We start from the raw sequence: 23,593 nt of genomic DNA on the forward strand, positions 1-23,593 counted from the left end.
ACTGGATAGAACTTTACCCAGTAAGCCACAGTCACGTGGCAATAGAATAATGGATATGGGCTAGTTTAGGATATAAGACCTAACCAATAAGAATCTCGATCTAATAGGCAGAACAGTGATTTAATTAATACAGTTTCTGTGTAGTTATTTGGGGGCTGAGCAGCCGGGAACAAACAAGCGACCTCCTACAACAATGCACCCTCTTCATTTCCCCATGGCCTTTCCATCTATAGAGATTCTATTCTTAACATATAGGTAAACTTGTCCTGGATATTCTACTCTGTCAGTGTTTGCATTTTTATTCATATAACAGTGTGCTCTATGGGTATCTAACTTGGTGGGGCATGAAGACTACTTCAGTGTATCTGAGAAAGGCAGATACAGAAATTACGATTCTTAAAGACCATATCACAAACATATTGATGAACGTCAAGTTAAAAACATTCAATGATTTGATACAAAGCCATCAAAATGACCAAGATTTGCAAAGGAAAAAGAGGGGTTTGGCAAGATTTCTCAGTGTTTAGATGCTTGACATACAAGCATGACAATCAGAGTTTGGATTCTCAAGACTCATGTGCTCTAGTTCGTGATTAGTTGTCAGTCTGATGTAGTCTTTCAGATGATGTAGTCATCTGGAAGGAGAGCCTGAGCTGAGGAATTGCCTAATTTGGTTTGCTTTGTTGGCTTATCTGTGGGGATTACCTTGGTTGCTAATTGATGTAGGAGGACCACGTACCCCTGCATCCCTAGGCAGGTGTTCCTGAATTACAGAAAATAGATAGTTGAGTTTAATCTGACCTGAGTACCAGCTAGTAAGCAGCATCTTCCATGGTTTCTGGTGTTCCTCTTCTGTTGTGAATTCCTTTGTAGGAGGGTATGCTATATGGAATAGCAAGCAGGCCTGCCTTCAAGTTCCTGATTAAACTCTTGCCCTGAGTTCATTCAGTGATGGACCTGCAAGATGGAATCATATTTGCCCTAGCAACAGAATGAAGGTAGAACACCACAACCTGACTCTAGTTCCAGCTGTAGAAAATGGAGACAGGATATCCCTAGAGCAAGCTGGTAGCAAGATTAACCATGCTGGTGAGTTTTGAGTTTGATTGAGAGACCTTGCTTCAATGAATGAGGCGGAAGAATAATTGAAGAAGATTCCTGACATCATCCTCAGGCATCCACATGCGGTACACAGACTTGTGCCACACAATGAGCATACATAAACATGTAAGCGTATGCGCACGCACACACACACACACACACACACACACACACACACACACACACACACACCACATGAAAGTTGAAAAAGAACAAAATAAAGACGCAAAGAGGAAAATGAGAAAAGTCCTCATTGATCGTATTGTAAAGCCTCCAGGATTTATCTCTGGGCTGGGGTGCTTAGACTTTCCCACTCGAACTTTTCCCGAGAGAGTAACATCTGTGTTCCCAAAGTTTCCTGGGTTCTGAGTTCTCCCTAATGCATAGAGAGGGTCTTGCTTCAAGAAAAAAATGTCTTTGAAATCTAAGTTTAAACAGAAGATACGTTTTTTTTTTCAATGTTTTGATTCTTGGTTAGAGCTATTGGTTAGAATTTTGTATTTCACAGTTAAATTTCGAGAATTGACTTAAAAAAAAGTGGTATGAAAATTAGCATGTTTAGGTTCCCTGCTAGAAAATAAAGTTTATCCTATTGATTTGTCTATATTAGACCTCTTTAAGTTGTGATAAAATATTTTGAATCAGCAGAATATAGGAACAAATGACTTAACGGGAGAAGAGTCAGATGCCGCGTAATGCCTGATGGGTAAAGATGAACTTCATCCTTAGCTCAAAGTCCCCAAGATCCTCATGGATTCTTGAGAGTGAAGGGGGCTGAGGGTAGGGGGCTTTGTGTTCTGATGATTGCTTTGTGTTCTGATGATTGCTTGTCGTTCTGATGATTGCTTTGCGTTCTGATGATTGCTTGTGCTCTGGGTGTACTTTGCCTTCTTGCTGCTGTTTCCTGTGTATGATGCCTTTGTAGTATATATGACTACTTAAATTGTATTTGAGAACCAGGGGGCCTGTGGAGAGATAGAGGAGAGACTTGCATTCAAAGACAGCTCATGAGAACCACGGCTTATCAAGGGCACTTTGACTGCAGGGATTCTTCAGGTTTCTTCACCCTTGCATTGACCTGTTTCTTTACTGCACTCTTTCACATCTGTGCACAGATACACACATAGACAATACATCAGGGATGTGTGTGTGTGTGTGTGTGTGTGTGTGTGTGTGTGTGTGTATACAGAGTCTAATGTATCCCAGGCTGGACTTGAGCTTGTTATGTCACTGAGGATGGTCACTGCCTCCATCTCTTGAGTGCTAGGATTACAGGCATGTGCCAAGTCACCCAGTAAAGCTGGCTGTAATTTGAGACTTTTGCTGTTGTAAAGGATCCAACTTAAAATGCTGAATTTGGGTATCAATGACATTTACTTCACATGGTGAGGAAAGGTGCCATTTTCTTGAAGGATAACTGTTTTCATCTATGCTCTTAAAAAGGCAAATCCTTTCCAGGCATGATAAACTCATGCCTATAATCCCAGGTGCTCTGCAGGCTGAGACAGAACCATCTTGAATTTGTAGCCGCCTTGGGTTGCATGTTAAGACCCCCATCTTAAAAACAAAAGGGTTGAAAGTGTATCTCAGTGGCAGTATGATTATCTAGCATGCTCAAGTCCTGCATTTGATCATCAGTATGGAGAGAGAGGTGTTCAGTGAATTTGGGGGAGTCTTTCGGGGTATATATGTTTGCCTGGCAGCTTTCAAAGAGCTTGTTTATAATTTCCAGGCACTTGTGTTATCTGCTTTGCATTTCAGTTGAATGCTGTAGATGCAAATTAGATGTACTGGTGGTCTTTTCTACTCCAAGTCCCTATGGATAAAGGCTATAATCCCATGAGAAAAGTACTCCCAGACACATAGAAAAAGTAGCTACTGAAATGTGTGGTCTGTATTGAATAAAACTTAACTTTCAGGGTCTTTTCCAGGATCTTCAAGTTCTAAATATACCCAGGGTTGTGTTGGCCTTCAGAAGGCTGCTTGGGGTATGTTTCAGTATTTGCAGTGAATTCTTTAGTTTTAGTTCTGTGATTGCTTTCATGATTGATTAAATATTAACTGTTACAAATTATTGATGTTCAATCATCTTTGACAATTCCATATTGTTCAACCTTATGCTACTGAAGAAAAAGATGCCACTGTATGAGGGAATCTATTACAAAAGTTGTCAAGATGCCAGGCTATATATAAACCTGCTTTACTCTGCAGGATTACCATGACAATAGCAGGTAGATGGGGGTTGTGTGAGATGTCAAACATAAGGCAGGGGGGCTAGCAGTTAGCATCTCTTCCTTGAATTCATGCATTCAGTCTGATTGGCATGCAGACTTAGTGATGGGTTGGGTGTAGGGTGAAATGAGTCTGTGTGCACCACTGTGATACTGATGTGAACAAGCAAGTGACTGACATACAGGCACAGTTTATTCAGTGTGAATGTTCATCTTTGGAGCTCAGATAACTTCCCTGTGGACAACTGTGCTTAGGGCTTAGAGGCCCACTGACTTATATATTGTTGTAAAATCCTTTGGCTCTTATTCACCTGCTTTATAATACCTTACTGGATGTTGTATATTTTCAACTATTTTATTCACTTTATTTTCTTTTAAAAGTATTTCTAGGGCTCTCTTTATATTAATGTTCTCACTCTCCTATGGTTTTGGTCATAACACTTTATATCACTAATATCTTTTCTCCAGGGTTTTCTTGATTAGTTATAGTTTTTAATGATTCAATTAAACTTTTTATTCATTGAATCTAGTTTTTAATTTAATCTTTATTATCATGAGTATATTTTTACCTTCTCTGGTTTTTTGTTGTTATGGTTTCAAAATATTGCTTAGTACCTTTAGATGTGTTTAAATTATAAAGTGGATACTAATGTCAATGGCAATTAGATGGGTAAGACCCCATCTAATAAGAGGGTGTCTTTTCAGCTAGCTCATCTTGTAAACAAAGGAGCTTCAAATTTTCTCTTTGGATGGATCTGATACAGACTTAAATATGTGACTTTAATAAATGCTTGTATTCCCACCCATTACCGATGACTTAAACAAAACACGAAAAGTCAGTGAGGCCCAAGAAATGACAGGATCCAAAGCCTGTTCTCTATTGCTAGACATCATAGTACACTTAGCAATATTTATAATACTGTACTGTCTAAGTGTGGGCTAGAGTCAAATTAATAATACCAACACTAATATTCAACAGCAATAGATATTGTTTATCAAGCACTTAATATTTTCTTTATTAAACTATTCCTTGATATATGCTAATATAGTACTTTCTTATATACATAAAGGTAGATGTTATTTTAAAAACATTTGTTAATTTAAATGAACAAAAGTCTGAGCTTTAATGCTAATCACTCATATATTTCAGTTCTGGCCTTGCTACCTGGTAACTCTATTATCTTGAATACATGCTTTTGTAACGCTTGATTTTTTTCTTGGTATCTTTATGTTTCAGTTTCTGTAATTTTAGGACTTAAGATTTTGAAAGACCATTGCAGGATGCAAAGGAGATTAAATAAATGGTGTTTGGAGAACATCAAGGGTATTTCTTGTGGGTCTGTCAACTCCTATGATGCTGAACAATTTCCCTTCTGCTCCATCCTTAAGAAATTCCCCTGGCACTGTTCAAACCACTCAGACACAGGAAATCCTCAGGAGATGGATCACAGAGCCTTGTGCTTTAAAGATAATCCCAAACTTCCCTTCTTTGAAGATTGTAGAGGTCAAAACAGAGGGAGATGGCAAAGGACTGCAAAGATTTGCTACTGGGGGTGGGGGCAGAGTTTATCCATCCTCTGTGAATTATAGAATCCACAGAGAAGAATTACAACTCCTTCATTTCCAAACAGAATACCTCCTGGAGGGTAGAGTTCTTGGAGGGATGGACAGAAACATATATATCTATGTATGTGTCTATATATAGATATATAACTTTCTGTAAAGGTTATTACTATTATAATATTTTTATTGTTAACCCAGAAGTTACATTATTAAATTTTGGTAATATCCAGGAGTTTGTACCAGATTCTGTTCTCTCTGAACCTATCTGGCTCTATCTTGACAATCTCTTTTTTTTTTTTTTACCACCAATACATAAGTATTTATGTCTAAATGCACACATAAAGGCACATGTCTTAGTGCGATGCTTGGTAGCTTAGAAACAACAGAAACATATTTCTTGTAGTTCTGTAGGCTGAAGGCTGAGAGGTTCAATCAAGGGGAAAACAGATGATTGTGTCTGCAGAAGGACATCCTCTTAGGTCATTGATGGTTGTTTTCTCTCCCAACTTAGCACGGTGTACAAGGAAAGGCAGCTTTTTGGGTTCTCTTTTACAGGGACACTAATGTCATTATTCATTAAACTGTGCCCTCATGCCCTAATCATCTCCCAAAGGAGATATACCCCCTAAAACAAGAACACTGGGATTAAGATTTCAATGAACAAAGTATTTTGTGTGGGGAGGGCAAGCATCCAAGTTACACTTCTCTCCATATAAATGTAAGTATACATACATATGTTTTTGTCTTATTATACATTTACATTGCTATGTATCTATCATTATGAGTCAGAAACTTTGATCCACATGAAAGATGATTTGTCTCTCTAATAAGACTGCAGGGCTGGGTTGGGGCCCCCACAGATATAGAAATCTCTACCCATGAGTGGTTCTTTGGTTGTAACTCCTTTGGAGCAGCCCATTTTTATAATTAAAAATATTTTAATTCTATCATGTTAATGGAATTTTAGATAGTTGGAATTTAAAAATAGGAAGTAAAAGATGAGGAGATTGTCTAGAAGAGAATTGCCTAGATATTGCATGAATTACTTCAGCCCATAGTGCAATGTCAAGACGTATTCCAGGCTGGTGGATTCACTCAAACATCGCAGAGGCTAGGAAATTTAGTTCTTCATTGAACACTATTTCAGATGACTTTCAGGGGACGTTCTCATTAAAAGGAAGGATGGGCAATGGTGGTGCCATGGGGATCAGCTAATTTAAAAATTAGGAAGTTAACTGAGCCTGATGGTATATGCTTGAGATTACTTGAAAAGGCTAAGGCAGGGGACTTGCAGTTTAAGGATTGCTTTGGCAATTTTGTGAGACTCTGTTTTAGAATTCACAAATGAGCAAAGTGGGTTGTGTATATCATTCAGTGGAAGAGCAAGTGCCTAGCACTTCTAAGATGAGATTATTAGGTAGATTCCTACTATTGATAAGTAAAAGCAAGTTTATGTAAAATTTCAGAAATCATTTTGGATTTAGGCTCAGCAGAAAGTTCACAAATACTAAGCTTAAGAAAACAACAAAAAGGTGTTTTTGTTACAAAGCACCTATGTGCGGCAGGCAGTATGCTAAGCGCTTACTATAAATTGTCTCACTCAGTTCCCGAAACTCTATACACTGAAAATAGTTTTTCCAATTGAAAATCCAAACTGTGTGGAATTAAATCATTTATTCAAGTTCAGATATCTAATTATCAGAGGAAACAGGATTCATTGTGTGGCCGATGCTACAACTGCAGTTTCAGTGCTAGAACTCTCCCAATACTTCTCATGCGATCCCCTTCCTCCATTTCAGGAGTGCAGAAAGAATTTCACATCTATATTACCTCTATTTTAAATATGAAATAAATAAACCTACACAGTGATGGTCTCCAAATAATGAATTCATTTGATTTATTGGTACTTTTGCTTGTTTTTTTTTTTCTTTCTGATCTCCAGATTTGTGCTTTGCCTTCTACCTGAACTTAGGCAGAAGGAGAAGGTTGTCTGGTGAGGCAGGGTAGATGTTTGAGGAGTTAGAGGTTTTGGGCTACTCTTGCTGTGATGAAACACCATGGCTGAAAACAACTTGGGGAGAATAGCGTTTATTACTCTCACAGTTCCATATAACAGTTCAAATGCAATGAAGGTAAGAACTCAAACAGGGCAGGCATCCTAGAGGTGAGAGTTATGCAGAAGCTGTGAAAGCTTACCAACTTTCTCTTCATGGCTTGCTCAGCCTTCTTTCTTACAGAACCCATCAGCCAGGACCATCAGCTTGGGGGTGGAACCACCCACCCACAATTGGCCAGGTCCTCCCAATTCAATCATTACTTAATAAAATACCTTACAAGTTTACCTATAGCCAAATCTTATAAAGGTATTTTCTTAGTTGAGGCTTCTGCCTCTCAGATGACTATGGCTTGTGTTAAGTTGACATAAAAATTGCTAGCACAACTAACCCCTTGTCATCATAATACACAAATACACCCCTCTCAAGAAGAACATTTCCTTTTTCATGTATTCCCAAGACAGCATGATAATATCAATATCACAATATAAAACAAAAACAACTTTAAGAGTTCTACTACTCTCTTTACAAATTCAAACACATTAAAAGTTTAGTTTCTTTAAAAATTCAAAATCTCTTTGAAGAGTCCAAACTCAATGTGTACTTCTGTAAAATCAAATTTAAGTTGAATGATTTCTTACTTCAAGAAGGAAGAACCAGGTCACACTTACAATCAGATTGAAGCAAACTAAATTTCAACAGTGTAAATAACTCAGTGTTCAATATTTGGAATTCATTTGTGATCTTCTGGGTTCCTTTAAAGGGTTTGGGTCACTTCTCTGGTTCTGCCCTCTGCAGCACACACAACATCCTAACAGGCTAGTTTCCAATCAACTAGGCACAGCTAAAGTCATCTGAGAGGAGGGAACCACAACTGTGAAAATTTGCCTCCATATGATCTAGCTGTAGGTAAGCCTTTAGGGCAGTTTCTTAATAAGTGATTGATTGGGAGAGCCTAGTCCATTATGGGTGGGGCCATCACCTGGGCTAGTGGTTCTGGGTTCTTTAAGAAAGCAGGCTGAGCAAATCATGGGCGACAAGCCAGCACCCCTCCATGGCCTCTGCATCAACCCTCTGCACCTACCGCTGCCTCCAGTTTCCTGTCCTGCCTGATTTCCTGTTCTGACTTCCTTCAGTGATGAACTACTGAGGAATATTCCTTTACATTGTAAATGATGTTGTGATTGGTTTCATAAAGACTGGTCAATAGCTGGACAGAATAAGGTTAGGCAGGAAAACCAGACTAAGGACACTAAGAAGAAGAAGGGCAGAGTGAGGGGAGTGGCCAGCAAGACTCAGACGAAACCGGAGACATCAGATGAAAAAAAAGATAATGCCACATGGAAGAATGTAGATTGATATAAATTGGTTGATTCAAGTTGTAAGAGCTAGTTAGTAATAAGCCTCAATTATTGACTGAGTATTTACAATTAATATTGAGTCACCATGGTGGTTATTTGGGAAGTGGTGGACAGGAGGGAAAAGTCCACCTCTGAAATAGCATCTATGTACTGACCCAGAGGAAACACTTCACAGAAGATTTCACCTTAATGATACTGGTTCTCTTTTGAATCACTGCTAATTCCTTAGCTCCTTCTGAACAGCATCAGTTTTCTCAGTAAAGCAAGGTTTTTACTTCAGTGTTTTTTGTTTTTATCTTCCAGAGGTGGCTGCCTGACTTGGTCATGTGTTAAGCATCTCCTAGATGGTACTGGATTTGAAAAGCAGATGAAGCTTAGCACCATAAAAAGAGCCCAGGAGAGGTTATTACTGAATTTGTAGCCCAGTTCCAGCTGAGACCCCAACATTTTGGAGATTCCAGTACCATGAAATGACCAAAGACAGCAGCAAGAATGAAGTAGAGCCAGAAGGTTCCCAGTGAACCTTTAAGCTTGGTATAAAAGTTTTCCAACGTCGGCAGGTATTTTGTGCATCACCAAGCCTGGTATTTACCAAGCCTTGTCTACATTTCTGAACTGTGGGCTTTCATCAAAAGTTCCTTAATAATATGTTTTGTGTATGTCATCAGTTTCCTGCTAGGATCTTACAGGATAGATTGTGTTTTTATTGTGAGTCTAAAAAGAACTCTCATTAAGTGTTCCGTGTTTCTTTACGGTTGCAAAACCTTTAAAATGTGATACTCTATTATTTTTGACCATTATGTGCACCATAGAAAAGTCCTCTGAGGTGGCAGCTGGGTATAGTGTTTGTTGTTCAGGGCTTTGATCGTTTTACTGTGAGTAATATGAATAATGCAAAAGTCTGTTGAATGTGAGCTCTGCAGTGCTCTGTCTTCAGTAACCAATCTATGTTCAAATATCCCTAGTTCTCATCTGGGAAGAGAGCCCATTCAAGTTGGAATCCCTTCCAATGAATGGAATTTTAATTGACATTTTGATCATCTAATTATATTTCTCAATTACTGTCTCAATGTGAGTCTTCCTCAAATATTTTTTCTGCTGACTGAATAAATATCCGTACTGTTCCAGAAAAGCAATCAACTCAATTTTTAGTTTTCAGCTGTGTTGTTAACTAATTATTCTTAGGTTTTTATTTGTTCATGACTCTTCAGGGAACCCTAACTAAAAGCTAGATAAATCTCCCATAATAAGTAACACTTCACCCATCTCTCAAGTGAACTGAAAACTTTCATGGCCTGGAAAAGAATCCTCAAAATTCATGTCACTCTTCTTACTAAAGATTTATCGATTGATTAATGTGTATGTGTGTGCGTGTGTGCGTGTGTGTGTGTGTGTGTGTGTGTGTGATGTGAGTGCATGTGCACCATATGCCTGCAGAAGCCTATGGAAGCCAGAAGAAGGTGTCAGTTCCCTGAAACTGTAGTTAGAGGGTTAAAGGTGATTGTGATCTACCTATGGGTTCTGAAAGCCAAGCTCTCTGTAACAATAGGGGCTCTTAACCTTGGAACCATCTTACCAGCCCCATCACTTTTGTTTTGAATAAACCACAAACTTAGGTATTTGTTTTCAATATCTATCATGAAGAATAAGTACCTTCTTAAGCTCAACCACTCATTCCCCTTCAAAAACATCATGTTCTGTTTAAACTTATAGTAACATCATCTAAGGTAATGGAAAATACTTTCTGGACTCTATGAATGTTTCATTATTTGTTTGTGGACTAACCTTTGTGAGCTTGGCATGAATTCTTAAGGAATTTACTCCTTGGAGGCTACTCTTTGAATTCCCATTCAAGTATGAAGTACGTTTCTAGACTCTTATCTATCATTTCGTGTCAGCCCTGCAACTTTGTCATCATTATTACACCCCTTTTATTCACAAATACATTGATTGTTAGAGCACATCAGTTAACTGAAGAAGAACATTAAAAAAAATCCCACACCAGATCAGAATTGAGTATAATAAAAGGTTATTTATTTAGGGGTAGACTCACAGATCACAATCCTCTGCTCAAATGGAGAACAGCAACCAAATCCCGCAGCTGCAAAAGAGGCTAGACACGTATATGGTATAAGAGGCCACACCTAAGTGGGCAGGAATACCTACAGCACCACCCTCTTTAGTTTAAATAAAAGAGTTCTAAGCCTAATACAAAATTATATACAATAAGAACAAATGTCAGGTATAAAAATTAAAATTAGAACCAGGATAAACAATATCAAGCAAGAAACACATAATAAATGTTTCAATAATATCCTATCCTAAAGAGTTTGTCTTGTATTATAAATAACTTGGCTATGTCATGAGAGGAAAGGAACTACAACTATCTAGTCTTCATCCCCATCAACGATCTGAGAAGGGAAATAATATTACTTGAGTAAGCAGGAAGTGCAACCAAGCAACTTTCAAAATGTGCAACAAATGACAGAGACAACTGGCTACCTGGGAAATCACCCAAAGTCTCATTTGCAAAGTTGGAGCAACCAACTTTGGCTAAGGCCTAGAGTAACTGATAGACCATTTTCAGAGGCAGGAAAAATTTCAAAACTGTCTTACCCTGTCTTGGCAAGATTTGACAGTCTTTTTTCTTGTATCCTGCTTGTCCTGTCTGGATAATCGTGTATTTTGTCAAGATTAACTTATAAATGGAGGCATTAGAATTTAAATTTTGTCAGTGGTCGACGCATGGGCAGTTCCTTGCCCAAAGGCCAGTTTTGCCAAGAAGAAAATAGGCTCCAAGTGGAGTGTCTTCAGTGTTCAACATTCTCTTGGGACTAGATCAGTGCTGCTTGCCAGGAGCAATCGTGTCTCACTTCAACAAAACTCTTAAGTTATTTAAATGTCATATTCTATAGCTCTTTGAAGTGGCTGAAGATTACCTATCTATATAGAATACAATCACTATGTATCTAAAGAACCTGATTAGTCTAACTATAAGTACAACAAATATGGATGACTATTGAAAAGAGGCTGGACATGCACTTTTCATTGGCGTATATAGTATAAAAGGCCACACCCAAGTGGGCAGGTAATTTAAAGGCTACTGGCTGAAGAAATTCCTACAGTTGTTAATTTTCAAGATTAACTTATAAATGGAGGCATTAGAATTTAAATTTTCAGTGTTTTAGTGACCTTAATGACTGCATTGAAAATCAGTTTATGCAAAGAGAATTTGGACAAATAACTGTAAAAATCTTGAATTTATTATGTAAAACAATCCTCATATTTTTGCTAACCTAATCATCAATATTGTTCGTTAAAAAACAATTTACTGGGCTGGGCAGTGTTGGTTCATGCCTTTGATCCCAGCACTCAGGAGGCAGAGGCAGGTGGATCTCAGTGAGTTCGAAGCCAGTCTGGTCTACAAAGAGAGTTCTACATAGAGGAACCCTTTCTCAAAAAACAAAACAAAACAAACCCTAGCCAAACTAAAACAACAAACTAACAAGTAAACAACTTATTGACTTGTTAATATCAAGTTCATTGAGTGGCTTTCAGTGAAGGAGGAAATAATTACTCCCATGATCCTCTATTTTGATGATGTAATTTTGTTATGAAGTAAGAATTGGCCTCACTAGAAAACTGTCCTTTTCAACTGCGCTGAAAATTGTGGCTCAACACTAATTACATTAAACTAAAGACATCAGCTTTGGCAGGAATTTGACACCCAAGGGTCTGTGTTTCATATTTGCTCAATAAGTCAATTATCTTAGTTAATTCTGCCCCCAAGTTTCCCTGCAGGGGACATAGAAAAACCATGTTTTTTTGTTGCTGTTGTTTTATTATTAAAATACCCAGAGGAGCCTTTGCTGTGTTTTTTTGGACATTGGTGGGATACTGCTACACTTGTTTTGAACAGTTTCCCATTCTGAATGTTTGATACAGAACTCCAGAGACGCCATGAAGCTTGCCACACACTGGAGGAGATCCAGAGCTGAGTCCTAGAGGAAATACTCACTTCATCAGCAGGGATCAGGCAGCCTCTTCCAGGCAGAGTGGATATGGGCTCCCATTTCCGGTGGGCACAGCAATCAGAGCAGCAAACACTAATTGAGCACATCCTTTGGCAGGCGTGAAGCTTCTTTCTAGTTGAGCTCTCTCAGTGCCAAACGTGCCATCTGCTCTCCTGATTACACAGCAGAAGGGTTACTTACCAGGCAGGATCTCTGAGTCCTAGCCTCCCGGTCCTCTCCAGAGAGTGACCTGGGACTGGTTCTGCAGTCTTCATCTGCCTGTTTTACTGTTCATCTGACATTCTTTTATGACATCACATTAGCATGATCTCCCTCACAAATACACAATCTGATATTTCCCAGGCTTGCTTACCTTTGTTGAGATAGTATTGATTATAAGAAATACTTGCTTAAAATTTAATGATGTGTTACTGCCCCGTTTTGAAGATGAATAATACAGTAAATATTCAGGAGTTGTTGATGGCACATAGAACATTGAATACCTAAGGATGTCGTCACAGCTTGCTGTGCAGTGAGGTCTAAGGATGGCTGATTCTCCTGAGAAACTCAAGGATGCTTTCCCATTTTAATGGGGTTTGAATAGTGTATTGAAGTTTTCCTAGTGGCGAGTGAGGAGAAAGTTCAGGCAATGGATGGAGTCTGTGTGTAAAATTGAAAGGGAGGAGGGGAAATTATTGCGGAACTTACAATAGGGCAAGACAGCTCTGGGAGGATTGGTCAACCAGCAATGCTGCTGTTTGTGGGCCCTGCTGAGAGTGTGGGTTTTATGTTAGTCATGAGAAGACCATTTAATGGGCAGCGTGGGGCATGCAACAAAATGGAGACAAATGCATGGCAGGGAGTCAATTAAGTGAGAAATAAAAGAATCCTCTTTAAAGCTAGCAGGAGGCTGAAAGTTTTACTGGTTGGTTTCAAGAGCCATTTTCTAATAGTATTTATTGAAAGCAAAATTTTTATGGTCAGTAAAAAGTAAGGATATTACTTGTATGAGTCATTTCACCTCTTATCTGAGTTGTTGTCCATACTCCGGTGCTAAGACAGACTTTGTTTCTTCTGAGGATATAATTGAGAATCCAGTATAAGCCTTAATCATAACTGTCATTTCGGGATGTATTTTCCTTTGCTTTATTTTCTTTTTCTTGAAATCATATTCAATATAATTTTTTATTATGCTATGATATAGGTCTGTTACTCATGTTGTGCTCTTAGTAAGATGAAGTGGAATAAATAAGTAAATATGAACAAAACCTACAATATAGGTACTTAGGTGTTACATAACAAATATGTGTATATGTAAATGAACATTTGCGAGACAGAACCTACCCTGGCACACACAGTGTAGTCTATATAATTGGATAAAACACAGTCCTGAAATGGACAAAACTAAATTATTTTTTTCCAAATTCTCTGGTATGCTCACTGTGGATGTGGGGTCTTTGTGGTACAAAGTGCCATTCACTCACTTGAACTTCCTCCGAATTCAGCGAACTGCCAGTCCTAAACACAAATTTGCCCATCATAGCTTCCAGTTCCCAGACTGAGTTTTGGATACTATTCTCTCACTGATGATCAACAAGCCTTCATGGTAGCGGGGAGACAACAGTCTCTCTCTCTCCCTCCTCTCTCTTCTTCTGTGTATCCTCTTGCTTCTCTTCTTTCTTTTTAAAGTTTGTGATAATTATGATTACTTTGCAGCAATGACTAAATGCCTATAATCTCCCTCACATATTACTACTGTCCTATTATTGTTGTTTTCAGTATTATATTTATTTTAAGAAAAATATACAGAACAGAAAAAATACTTAACAATAAATAAAATAAAGTTGCCCTGGTAGCTTTGGCGAACTGGAGCACATAATTGTATGGTTAATATCTGGTAGCTTATGATTGAATGGTGGAGTTGTATATGAAAAGTGTCAAATTCTGATATTCTTTGCCAAACAAACCAGGAAATGTTATTTATCGAGAGTGTCAATGTTTCTTTGCTGTACACATACGGGCATCTTTGGTAAGACAATTAATGGTTTGGATTGATCTGACTGAAAAAAAAAAAGGAGTGGATGAGACTTTTGGAGTACTCAAACACAGTGAAGAGCAGGCCAATCAGAGAACTCCAGGACAAGTGCTTTGAACCTCAGCATGGAAGGAAATGGCCCCGTGAGGCTGAGATCACCCTTCTGGCTGCTGCCCTTTGGAGCAGACAGAGGGACCCTAGAACATTCTTGTCTACTCCCACTCCTATATCTTATACTTTCAAAGGGTCTAAGGCAGAGATGTGGGGACCAGTATAAAGTCAGAGATTTTGGTTACCACTGTGGCTTAGCCCATGGTACTGAGACTAGAAACTGGCTTCCCGGTACAGATCTGAGCACTGGTTGAGGAGGAATTGTGGAGACCCTTGAACTGCAGCTGGTGATGGAGGAAGCAGGTATTCAGCTCTTTGCTGCCTGTAACTGGGAAACCTTTTTGAAATCCTGAGCACTCGGGACACCACCTATCCACTAATCATTCGGTTATATCTTGCCGATTGGGATTATGTCAGACCTTGGTATGATCAAAGCTTAGCCATCTAATGTGAGATAGAATTTATGCTCTGGAAATTTCCATGCATATAAGAGCAATGAACTAGATCCTTCCTCAGCATATAGTGTATTCTACACCATTGACGGAGGCAGAATGCATTGCATAGGAAAGAGCGGGGAAGCTGACTGGCCATGGCTTTTATGGGGCATTCATTTTGTTTGCCGTCACTGCGGTGCATTTTCCTTCATTTGAGAAAAATGAGGTGTGTATTCTCCTTGCTGCCTTAGTTCTTGTGCCCAATTCCCTGGAGGATTTTTTTCATTTTAGCCTGGTTAGCTCAGGAAAGAAAATGGAAAGCTGCAATTCGAAAATATTACCGGTTCTTTCTAAGTTTCTACGTTTAATGTTCTGGCCGTGGGCTTCCATCACCTGTGTTATGTTGACTGTCACATCTGTCTGTGTGCCTGGTGAAGCTATCAATGAATGAATGGATATAATCTACCTCCTCTTAGACTCTGTGCATTTTTGGTCTCCCTGTGCATTCATCTGTAGTGGATTTTAATATATTGACTTGACGTTTCTCATGTTGATATGTTAGAAGGCAGAGTAAACTAGGATGAAAGAAGGGCTAGAGTTCTCGGACAACATGGGGAAGTAACCAGCACCTACTTAAATAAGTCACACATTCTTCATGACCTGAACAAGTGATCAAGCGACCAGATGCCACTAACCCCAGAAGGCATTCTGCAGCCCTAGCAAGTAGATTTTTAGCTCATGTTGGGATTTCCCAACACATCATTATCTTCTTCTGTAAGTGGATTATTCTTTTATATGTATTCACCTAAAATACACTTTGATTCCCATGGGATCAAATAAGATCTCATTATTTCTTTAAATGAATATTTGCCATGCTTACCACAAATAGGAATATAAAAATATGGTTTGATCTTCATCCATGACTTGTTCATTAAGAAAACGGTGGATTAGACTCTTATTTAAAGCAGTGCAGAGACAGCGTGAACAAGGTCAAAGTGAACTCAGCCTTTCATTGGTAATAATTACCCAAACTGTCTTCCTCCCCTCTCTGTACTCTGAGAAGTTGAATGGAAGAGTGCCAAGAAGAATATGGAGGAGAGACAGTGGGGATAGTTCAAAGGACTATGATGAATGTGTAGAAAAAAGCCTACATGTTTCCTATTCTTCCTTTCATAGTAACTTCAGCTCTGGAGCAACTTCCCTGCCAGTGTTCCAGCTGCCTTTCTGCTTTCTCTCGAGGACACTCTGGGATTGTTATTTAATTTTACTAAGGGTCAACTTCTGCGAGCCGCAGAGCACACTGTATCAAAGGAGATGGTGCTTGCTGTCTGACAACAGCGCCGGGTTAATGATGATGATTTTGTTAGACGTTAAAAGTACATGTATGGCAGTAAGGAGGGTCATTCCAGGGTGACAAGGAGGGGGCAGAGATAACCCAGGCTGTGGATTTTTCTCAAAGCTCCCTTCTCCAGATAGAAGGCCTGGTGCTGAGTTCCGTGGGTGTGCTGTACGCATCCCTGTTGGGTCTGGTGTGAGAGGTAGGATTTCCCAGAGCTTGCCCCTTTTGATTGCCTTCTCAGTGCCTTGACACAGGAGTGGGTGTGTGACAGTAAAACATTTTGGCCTTTGGTTTTAAGTTTACTCAGAGCTGAGGGGGAAATTTGTGCTCATTGTTTGGTAAGCTAACCTTTCCTGGTTATGACTTTGGCTTTCAAATATTAACACAATGGATTTTCTTTTCTTCCTACCCCTCTTGTCAATAGGGTGCTGAGAAAATTTTGTCAATGAATGAATCGGGAGAACTGCAAGATCTCTTAACCAAAATTGAGGTAATTGTGTTTTTAACAACTTATTTTTAGTAATCAAAGATGTTAGGCACATTCTTATTGTAATTGGTTTCCTAGTTGAATTTTTATTCCATGTTCATACAAATGTAAAATGGTATATGTGTGAGTGTTTAATTGGGTACCACCTGCCATTGCATTTGCTCCAACAAGGGTGATTTAAATATCTGCTTCTAACAACCTCATTCTATTAACTGAACTTTTTAGTAGACTTTATCTGAGACTAATTCTCCATAATAGAGGTGTTGAGGAAGTATTAAGCTAGAAAATTGTCTTAAAGCACACTTATTCCCATGGACTTATTCATCGTTTATGAAGGTAAAGGAAAAATCATTTCTATGAGACACACGTTTTAATTTCTGTTGGTACCCTTTACAATGAGAGCATAAGAGACACAATTATTCAAATACATAGTGTAATAAATTAATATGTAACTGGGAAACTTCTAGCATTTCTCTGGTAAATGACTGTATCAGCCTGTTTCTTCCTGCACATAGGAAGACCATATGCTTTATTATCCTGATGGAAATGCTTTTAAGAGGGAAAATTACACATTCATGATTGTCTAGAGCTTTCCCAGATGAACAAGGCAGACCATCATCCACATGCTTTTACTGGCCCTTCTTGTTCTAACTTTATTTTTGATCCTTCTAAATCAATCAAAAGTAAGAGTTATGTGACCTCCTTGGTCTCTTTAGAACCACTCATTAATGCAAGTTCTGTCTACCTAGACTGCTATTGTTCCAATTCCTCATTTTATCTCTATGTCTGGAAGGTCTGTAGTCTCTATCCATAGTACTAGTTTTAAAACTACTGTCTAGCTTTTTCTGTCTTCTTATTTCCATGACTTTTCATATTGTATGGTTGCTAAAGGATTCCTTTTATCATTTTCATTTGGGTATTTGATTTACATCCCAAATGAACTACACAGTCCTTGATTTTGACAGTTATTTTTAATGATATTTAGTCTCTCTTGGGAGGAAATCAAGATGTATTTACTCATTTGACAATTTTTTTTGAGTAGCTGTGATTTCCAAGACAACAGTGTCTGCTCAAAGACTTGCTCAAAAATAGCAGTAACTCAGGCAAGTTCTGAGCTAATTTCTGTCATAATAGTAACAGTTGCATTATAATTATACACAGAGGCTGAGAAAAAGGGCAGGCAGAGAGAAAGTGCTTCTGAACAGGGAGTGTCCCGGAGATGTAGAAAGAAAATATGGCATGATCTGGTTTCCTAAATTTCTTTAGCACATGCAGTTTGTAATTTATGAAGTATTATGGTCTGAAAATTTGAGAATTTACCAAATTTACTGATAGCCATGTGACCTCTTGTCCCAAGGGTAAAATTTGTAGTCATCCAGAAAAATCCTGCCTATGAAGGAACTAGGGTTTAATGGAAGTCAATCTAGACAAAGAGAGAGATCCTAGAGAAGCATTAGATGATCAATCAAAGTGGATGAGGATGCAACATTCAAATATGAATATCTATGTCGTAGCCACATGTTGGGGCAACATCTCCCAGGGTCCAGTCTTGATGGGTTCATATGTTCCAGGGTAGGGGAATGCGGATTAGAAATGTCAGGCAAGAGGAACAGAGATGAAAGAAATACAGAGACGGAGAATAGTACCATGGGGGTAACCCAATGAATACTGAATCCACCCGCATTTATTTCCATCTGCTTATACACTACAATTTGAAAGGAGGGGAAGAAGGCAAAAACACTACTTTAACATGACACAAAGGACAAACAGAACAATTACTTGCTTCAATATTTGAGACACAAAGTATTTCCCGAGTTAAGCATTCTGATGCTGACATGTAGTGGATATAACTTGGACCAAGTATCCTGTAGGCAGCCACTCCCTGGGTCAAACTTCCTGTCATATCCTTGAAAAGACAGGAATAGGCTTGAATTCTCTGATCTTTTGTCAAGGTGGAGTGCATCCACGTCTGTAGGCCATCTTAATATCCAAAACACCAAGTAACCACATCCTAGGTCAGGATATCTTGTTTGTAGCCACTCCTTAAGTCAGGCTTCTTGTCAGTAACTTTGAAAGAGCAAGAGCAGGCTTAAGCTCTCTGATCTTCAGTCAAGGTGGAGCAGACCCATTTCTGTGGGCCCCCACATATCCAGTACTCTGGTTAGTTTTGGTAGGAGTTAAATATTCGCAGGACCGGAAGCATTTAAATCCTGATCATGTAGCAAGTAATATGTTTGGTGTTTTATATATACTGAGTGATTAAAATATGTTATATTATTATTCTCATGATGTGTGTAAGAGAATAGACATAGTAAGAGACTAAATCATTTGCTCAAGATGTTACAGAAAATGTTTGATTCCTGAATCTGATCAGTCTGACTCTAAAGCCCACGATATTATTTATATAGTTATGCTCCTATGACTTTCAATTCAGATGACATATAGGTAAATGGGTCATATGACTTTATCTTGACAAGACACAAGACTGTTTGAGAAATTTATCTGGTGTATGATGTTCAGAGAATAAGCTGTTCTAATACTATGATCTGTTTCTTATGGAACGTCCTAGAAGACAGACAACTGGTTATTCTTTAGTAAGACATTAGACAGGTTTTGCAGTTCTCATTTATATTATTGGTTGCCACATGTCATCCATACAACTACCTTTTGTTCTCATAGTACAAGTCCAAGGCTTAGTGGTTATCCTAAGTGAAGGTGAGGGATAAGGCTTAGCAGTTGTATGGGGCCAGGAAAAGGAAATCAGCAAATAAATTTACATTTTTCTGGCTCAAGAACGCTATCATGTATACTGTTCAAGTGAACATTTCTCTGGCAAGCTGAGTGTCTGGGACTTATTGAAGGATATTGCCCATGTCCGTGCACATGAGCAACAGGCCAAGAGAAGCAGATTTATATGACACAGAAGCTATGTCTTGACTCACATTGATAGTTGAAATAGCTGTTTTTAAAAATTAGAATAGAAGTGGTCTCGTAGTAGTTTTATCACTGTGCCTTATGCATCAGAATTAACAGATCTAAAGTAATATTTACTCTTCCTTTACTGAGGCAAGCTCTTAAGTCAGAAGACTAATACTGATGCATTTAAATCAAATAACCCAACATAAAAGAATATGGTTGAGGCATGTAGCCTGTGACTAATTTATCTGGAGACAGCAGCTGGTGCATATGACTTTAGGTAGTGATATAGTAATAAAAGACTGGCTTACAATGCCTAACCTTATTGTGTGCCAGTCAGCCTTCTATCTGCCCAATGTGGATTAGTTCACTGAATCCTGTCAATAACTAAGTAATCAAAGAAAGATTTCACTTTACAATTCAAGGACTCCAAAGAGAAGATTTTAGGATGGTCTTGATAAACAAGTGGCTCTGTTAATATAAGAATGTGGCTTAAATATTGATATGTTAATTTTCTCTTAGAAAATTTATTAGCTGTGACTTACAGATAAATTATGAAGCCAGGGTAAACTCCTGGTACTAGTGAATATAACATTTGATGTTTTCATTCATCAAAAGTAATTTTGTAGGCTCTGTTTCAGATCTATGATGTTTCAGATCCTCTAATTCTGTTGCAGTACAATTTTGAGTTCTATGTATGGACAGTCCGATGTTTAGGGTGAGAGGGTGACACAGAGAACAGCACGAGGTGACTGACTGGAGCTCACAGCTTATTTCGGCTTTGCTATTCTTTGTCATTATAAACACATTCTTTTGGAAAAGCATGTTATTTTAAACTTCTTCGTCCACAAGTGTACCAGGACACAGTGGGAACTGGTTCCAGATAAAGTTCACCTGATGCCCTTTTATGTTTGTTACTGAAATGCTGAGGCACATTTTTTGAAAACGGCCAAACAATTTACATCTGTCGGGAAACAGCTCTTTTCCAAACATTCCTCCTGCTGCCTGACAGCACCTGCCCTGTTAGTCTGCCAAAGCTCGACTCCCACATCCATTTTAGTCTCACATAAACTATGGTTTGTTGTCGATTTCCAAGGAAATATATGTTTCTATAAAAATTATTTGTGATTTATCTGAAATTCAAATTTTGTGAATATTCTTTATTTTTAATATGTGGCAATCTTGGTCTATTAGGAAGTCAAAATTTGTTACACTATTGCAGTAATGGATGGAGTCCTGGACTTCTGATCCTGTTGCTCTCTTCTAAGCCATAGACGACTGGCTTAACATCAACTTTGCCTAGTTGATGCAATTCTTATATAAGCCATGATGTCTGTCCATCTATCTATCTATCTATCTATCTATCTATCTATCTATCTATCTATCTATCTATCTATCTATCTATCATCTATACATCTATGTATCATCTATCTATCATCTCCCAAGCTTGCCTCAAACTCACTATGTAGTCAAAAATAACTTTACATGTTTTATCTTTTTGCCTCTACTTCTGAAGTTCTGGGTTTGCAAGTGTATACTAACAAGACCAGCTTGATATTTCTCAATGTATCATCTCACAATTATAGGGATGTATTGCATTGATCATCTTATTTCTGAAATTAGACTATGTAATTACTTGCTAATTCCCTTATATTTAGCTTTTAAAGTATATTCTCCCCCCCCCAATATTTACAAAGACATTTTAGCATTACGAAAAATTTAAATCCAACTTACTTTTCTTTACAGGGACCAATTCTTGCACAGAACTATTACAAAATCATCAAATTATCATTTATATTCAATCTATCTATCTGGGAGACTTTTGAATTTCCTTAATCTTAAGAGCGTTTCCAGTTTTCAATTTGTGCCACTGAGATCAGCAACACCTACTTTACATCAAAATAATTCTGTGTTGTTAAAAATAAGACATTGCATAGATTTTGTGTCTTACTATAAGACCTAAACCAAAGAATAGTAGGAAGTGGGTCTTACTGAAAATATATACATGAAAAGATATCTGAGGGTGTAGACATGCAGTTGATTATATTCTAATGCTTGTTTTCCAAATTACATTCTGAAATTACTTATAGGGATAAAATTGCATTTACTTATTTGTATTCTAGATTCTTTTAGTTGGGTATAGTAGGAAATTGGAAAATAAATTCAGTTAGTTTATGTTCCTTTTCAGTTGAGTTTTTTTTTTTTTTTTTGGAGATTTTAATGTGCAATTTTGACTCTCTATTGCAATACTGTATATATCTGCGTGGTTCAAATATGTTTGTCTGAGTTTGTCATTTTGCAGGTGTGTGTGTGTATGTGTGTGTGTATGTGTGTGTGTGTTTTGTCTACATTTTTAAACTTTGCACAAAGATAGGCTTTCAAACATTGCAGCCAATTCCTTTATTGCAAGTGAGGAACTTAGCATCATTCTGTTTGTGCTCATCCTGCAATGCTTCTAATCACCCCTGGCTTGGAGAGTTCCAACAGTGGACTCGAGAAAGCTTATGTGTGCAAAGAAGCAAACTGAAATGAATGTAAGGTTTTATGATATACTGTCTTCCACACAGGGCCCGGTTGTATTTATTCTATATTTGAGATCCTTTATCATTGTTTGAAGTGGAAAGGCTGATAGCTATTAAGAAAGGTTTATGATGTGCATAAATGTCTCAAGATATCTGTTTCTGTTTTCTTAAGTATCAAATGAGGATAATGATGCTTGCATTGTGTGTCTCTTGAAGATGATGTCTGTATGTGGAGGGGGAGGGTAGAGGGAGGAAATAGCATATAATGATACACTTGAAAGTGCTTTGCAAAGATTAAAGAATTATTCAAATTGACAACACAATGATGAATCTTTAGTAGATATTGGCTTCTTCAAACTTTAGCTTGCAGTTTTCTGATTTTTCAAATTCTTCATTGAATGTATTTTTTTCTAGAAGACAGAAAAGTGTTAAGACAGTCAAAAGGGAAAGCTAAAAAGTATTTTCTTCTCATGACAATAATTATCTCTTGCTTTATTTAGTTGACAAAAATTGTTTTCATATGATGAAAGTCTTGAAAGTATGCGCCATGCAACACACTTAGGCTAAAAGTTACTAGACTTCCTAAACCAAGCCTGAGCCATAGATGGTCATCAAGGAAGGCAGTGAAAGAATCCTGCAGCTGTCCTTCTCCTAGGTCCCAAGGATAGTAATGGCGGGTAATGTCAGGTGCATAGCCACAATTATATCTTACCAGTGTTGTTTTACAACCTCTCACGATACTGACTGAATTGTTTACATTAACGAATTTTCTGTTCTCTCCTGTTTCATTCTACCCTATGCAGAGAGTACAGCATCCACATGAGTGTCCCTCCTGTGGAGGCTTTGGCTTCCTTCCATGCTCCGTGTGCCATGGAAGCAAGATGTCAGTGTTTCGAAATTGCTTTACGGACGCTTTCAAAGCCCTGAAGTGTACAGCTTGCAACGAGAATGGTCTTCAGCGCTGTAAGAACTGTGCTGGCTAACTGCAGCTTCTGCCCAGAGAAAGCCTCATTTTATTGAGCAAAGGCTAAAATCTGGTTTCTAAGCTTTTTTTTTTTTAAAGAAAGTAATGTTTTTGGATTACAAAATAAAGTTTGTATATTATAATTACCTTTGTTTTAATTTTTGGTTATGATTATTTTTGTTGTTTTATTAACTAAGCACTTATTCGGCAACTTCAAAGAACAAAGACCTGTGCTAGATGATGGTTTCTAGTGGAGATCACAGAGAGCTCAGTATCATTCTAACATATCCAAAGTCTCATTCCCCAAATGGTTCTGACTCCTAAAGGAAAGAACACATATCTCAGTGCTTGTTGCGGTAGTACTCTTCTTTAGGATGGTCTGTTAGAACTCTTTAGATGTGTAATGCATGCAATGCATTCCTTAACTTCAGGGAAGCATAAGCTTTGAACAGTGGGGAATAG

At 38.1% G+C, this 23,593-nt stretch overlaps 1 protein-coding gene across 1 annotated transcript in view; it reads left to right on the forward strand.

Annotated features, from left to right (window-relative positions):
• Nucleotides 1-23,150, forward strand: part of Grxcr1 (glutaredoxin and cysteine rich domain containing 1) — a 99,359-nt gene extending 76,209 nt beyond the window's left edge. The window contains exons 3-4 of the mRNA XM_005359300.2: nucleotides 16,667-16,732; nucleotides 22,971-23,150. Coding sequence (XP_005359357.1) covers nucleotides 16,667-16,732; nucleotides 22,971-23,150 — 246 coding nt within the window. The remainder of the gene's footprint in view (nucleotides 1-16,666; nucleotides 16,733-22,970) is intronic.
• The last annotated feature ends 443 nt before the right edge of the window (nucleotides 23,151-23,593 follow it).

The sequence above is a fragment of the Microtus ochrogaster genome, linkage group LG1, assembly GCF_000317375.1.
Source record: "Microtus ochrogaster isolate Prairie Vole_2 linkage group LG1, MicOch1.0, whole genome shotgun sequence".
NCBI classification, from domain to species: Eukaryota; Metazoa; Chordata; class Mammalia; order Rodentia; family Cricetidae; genus Microtus; species Microtus ochrogaster.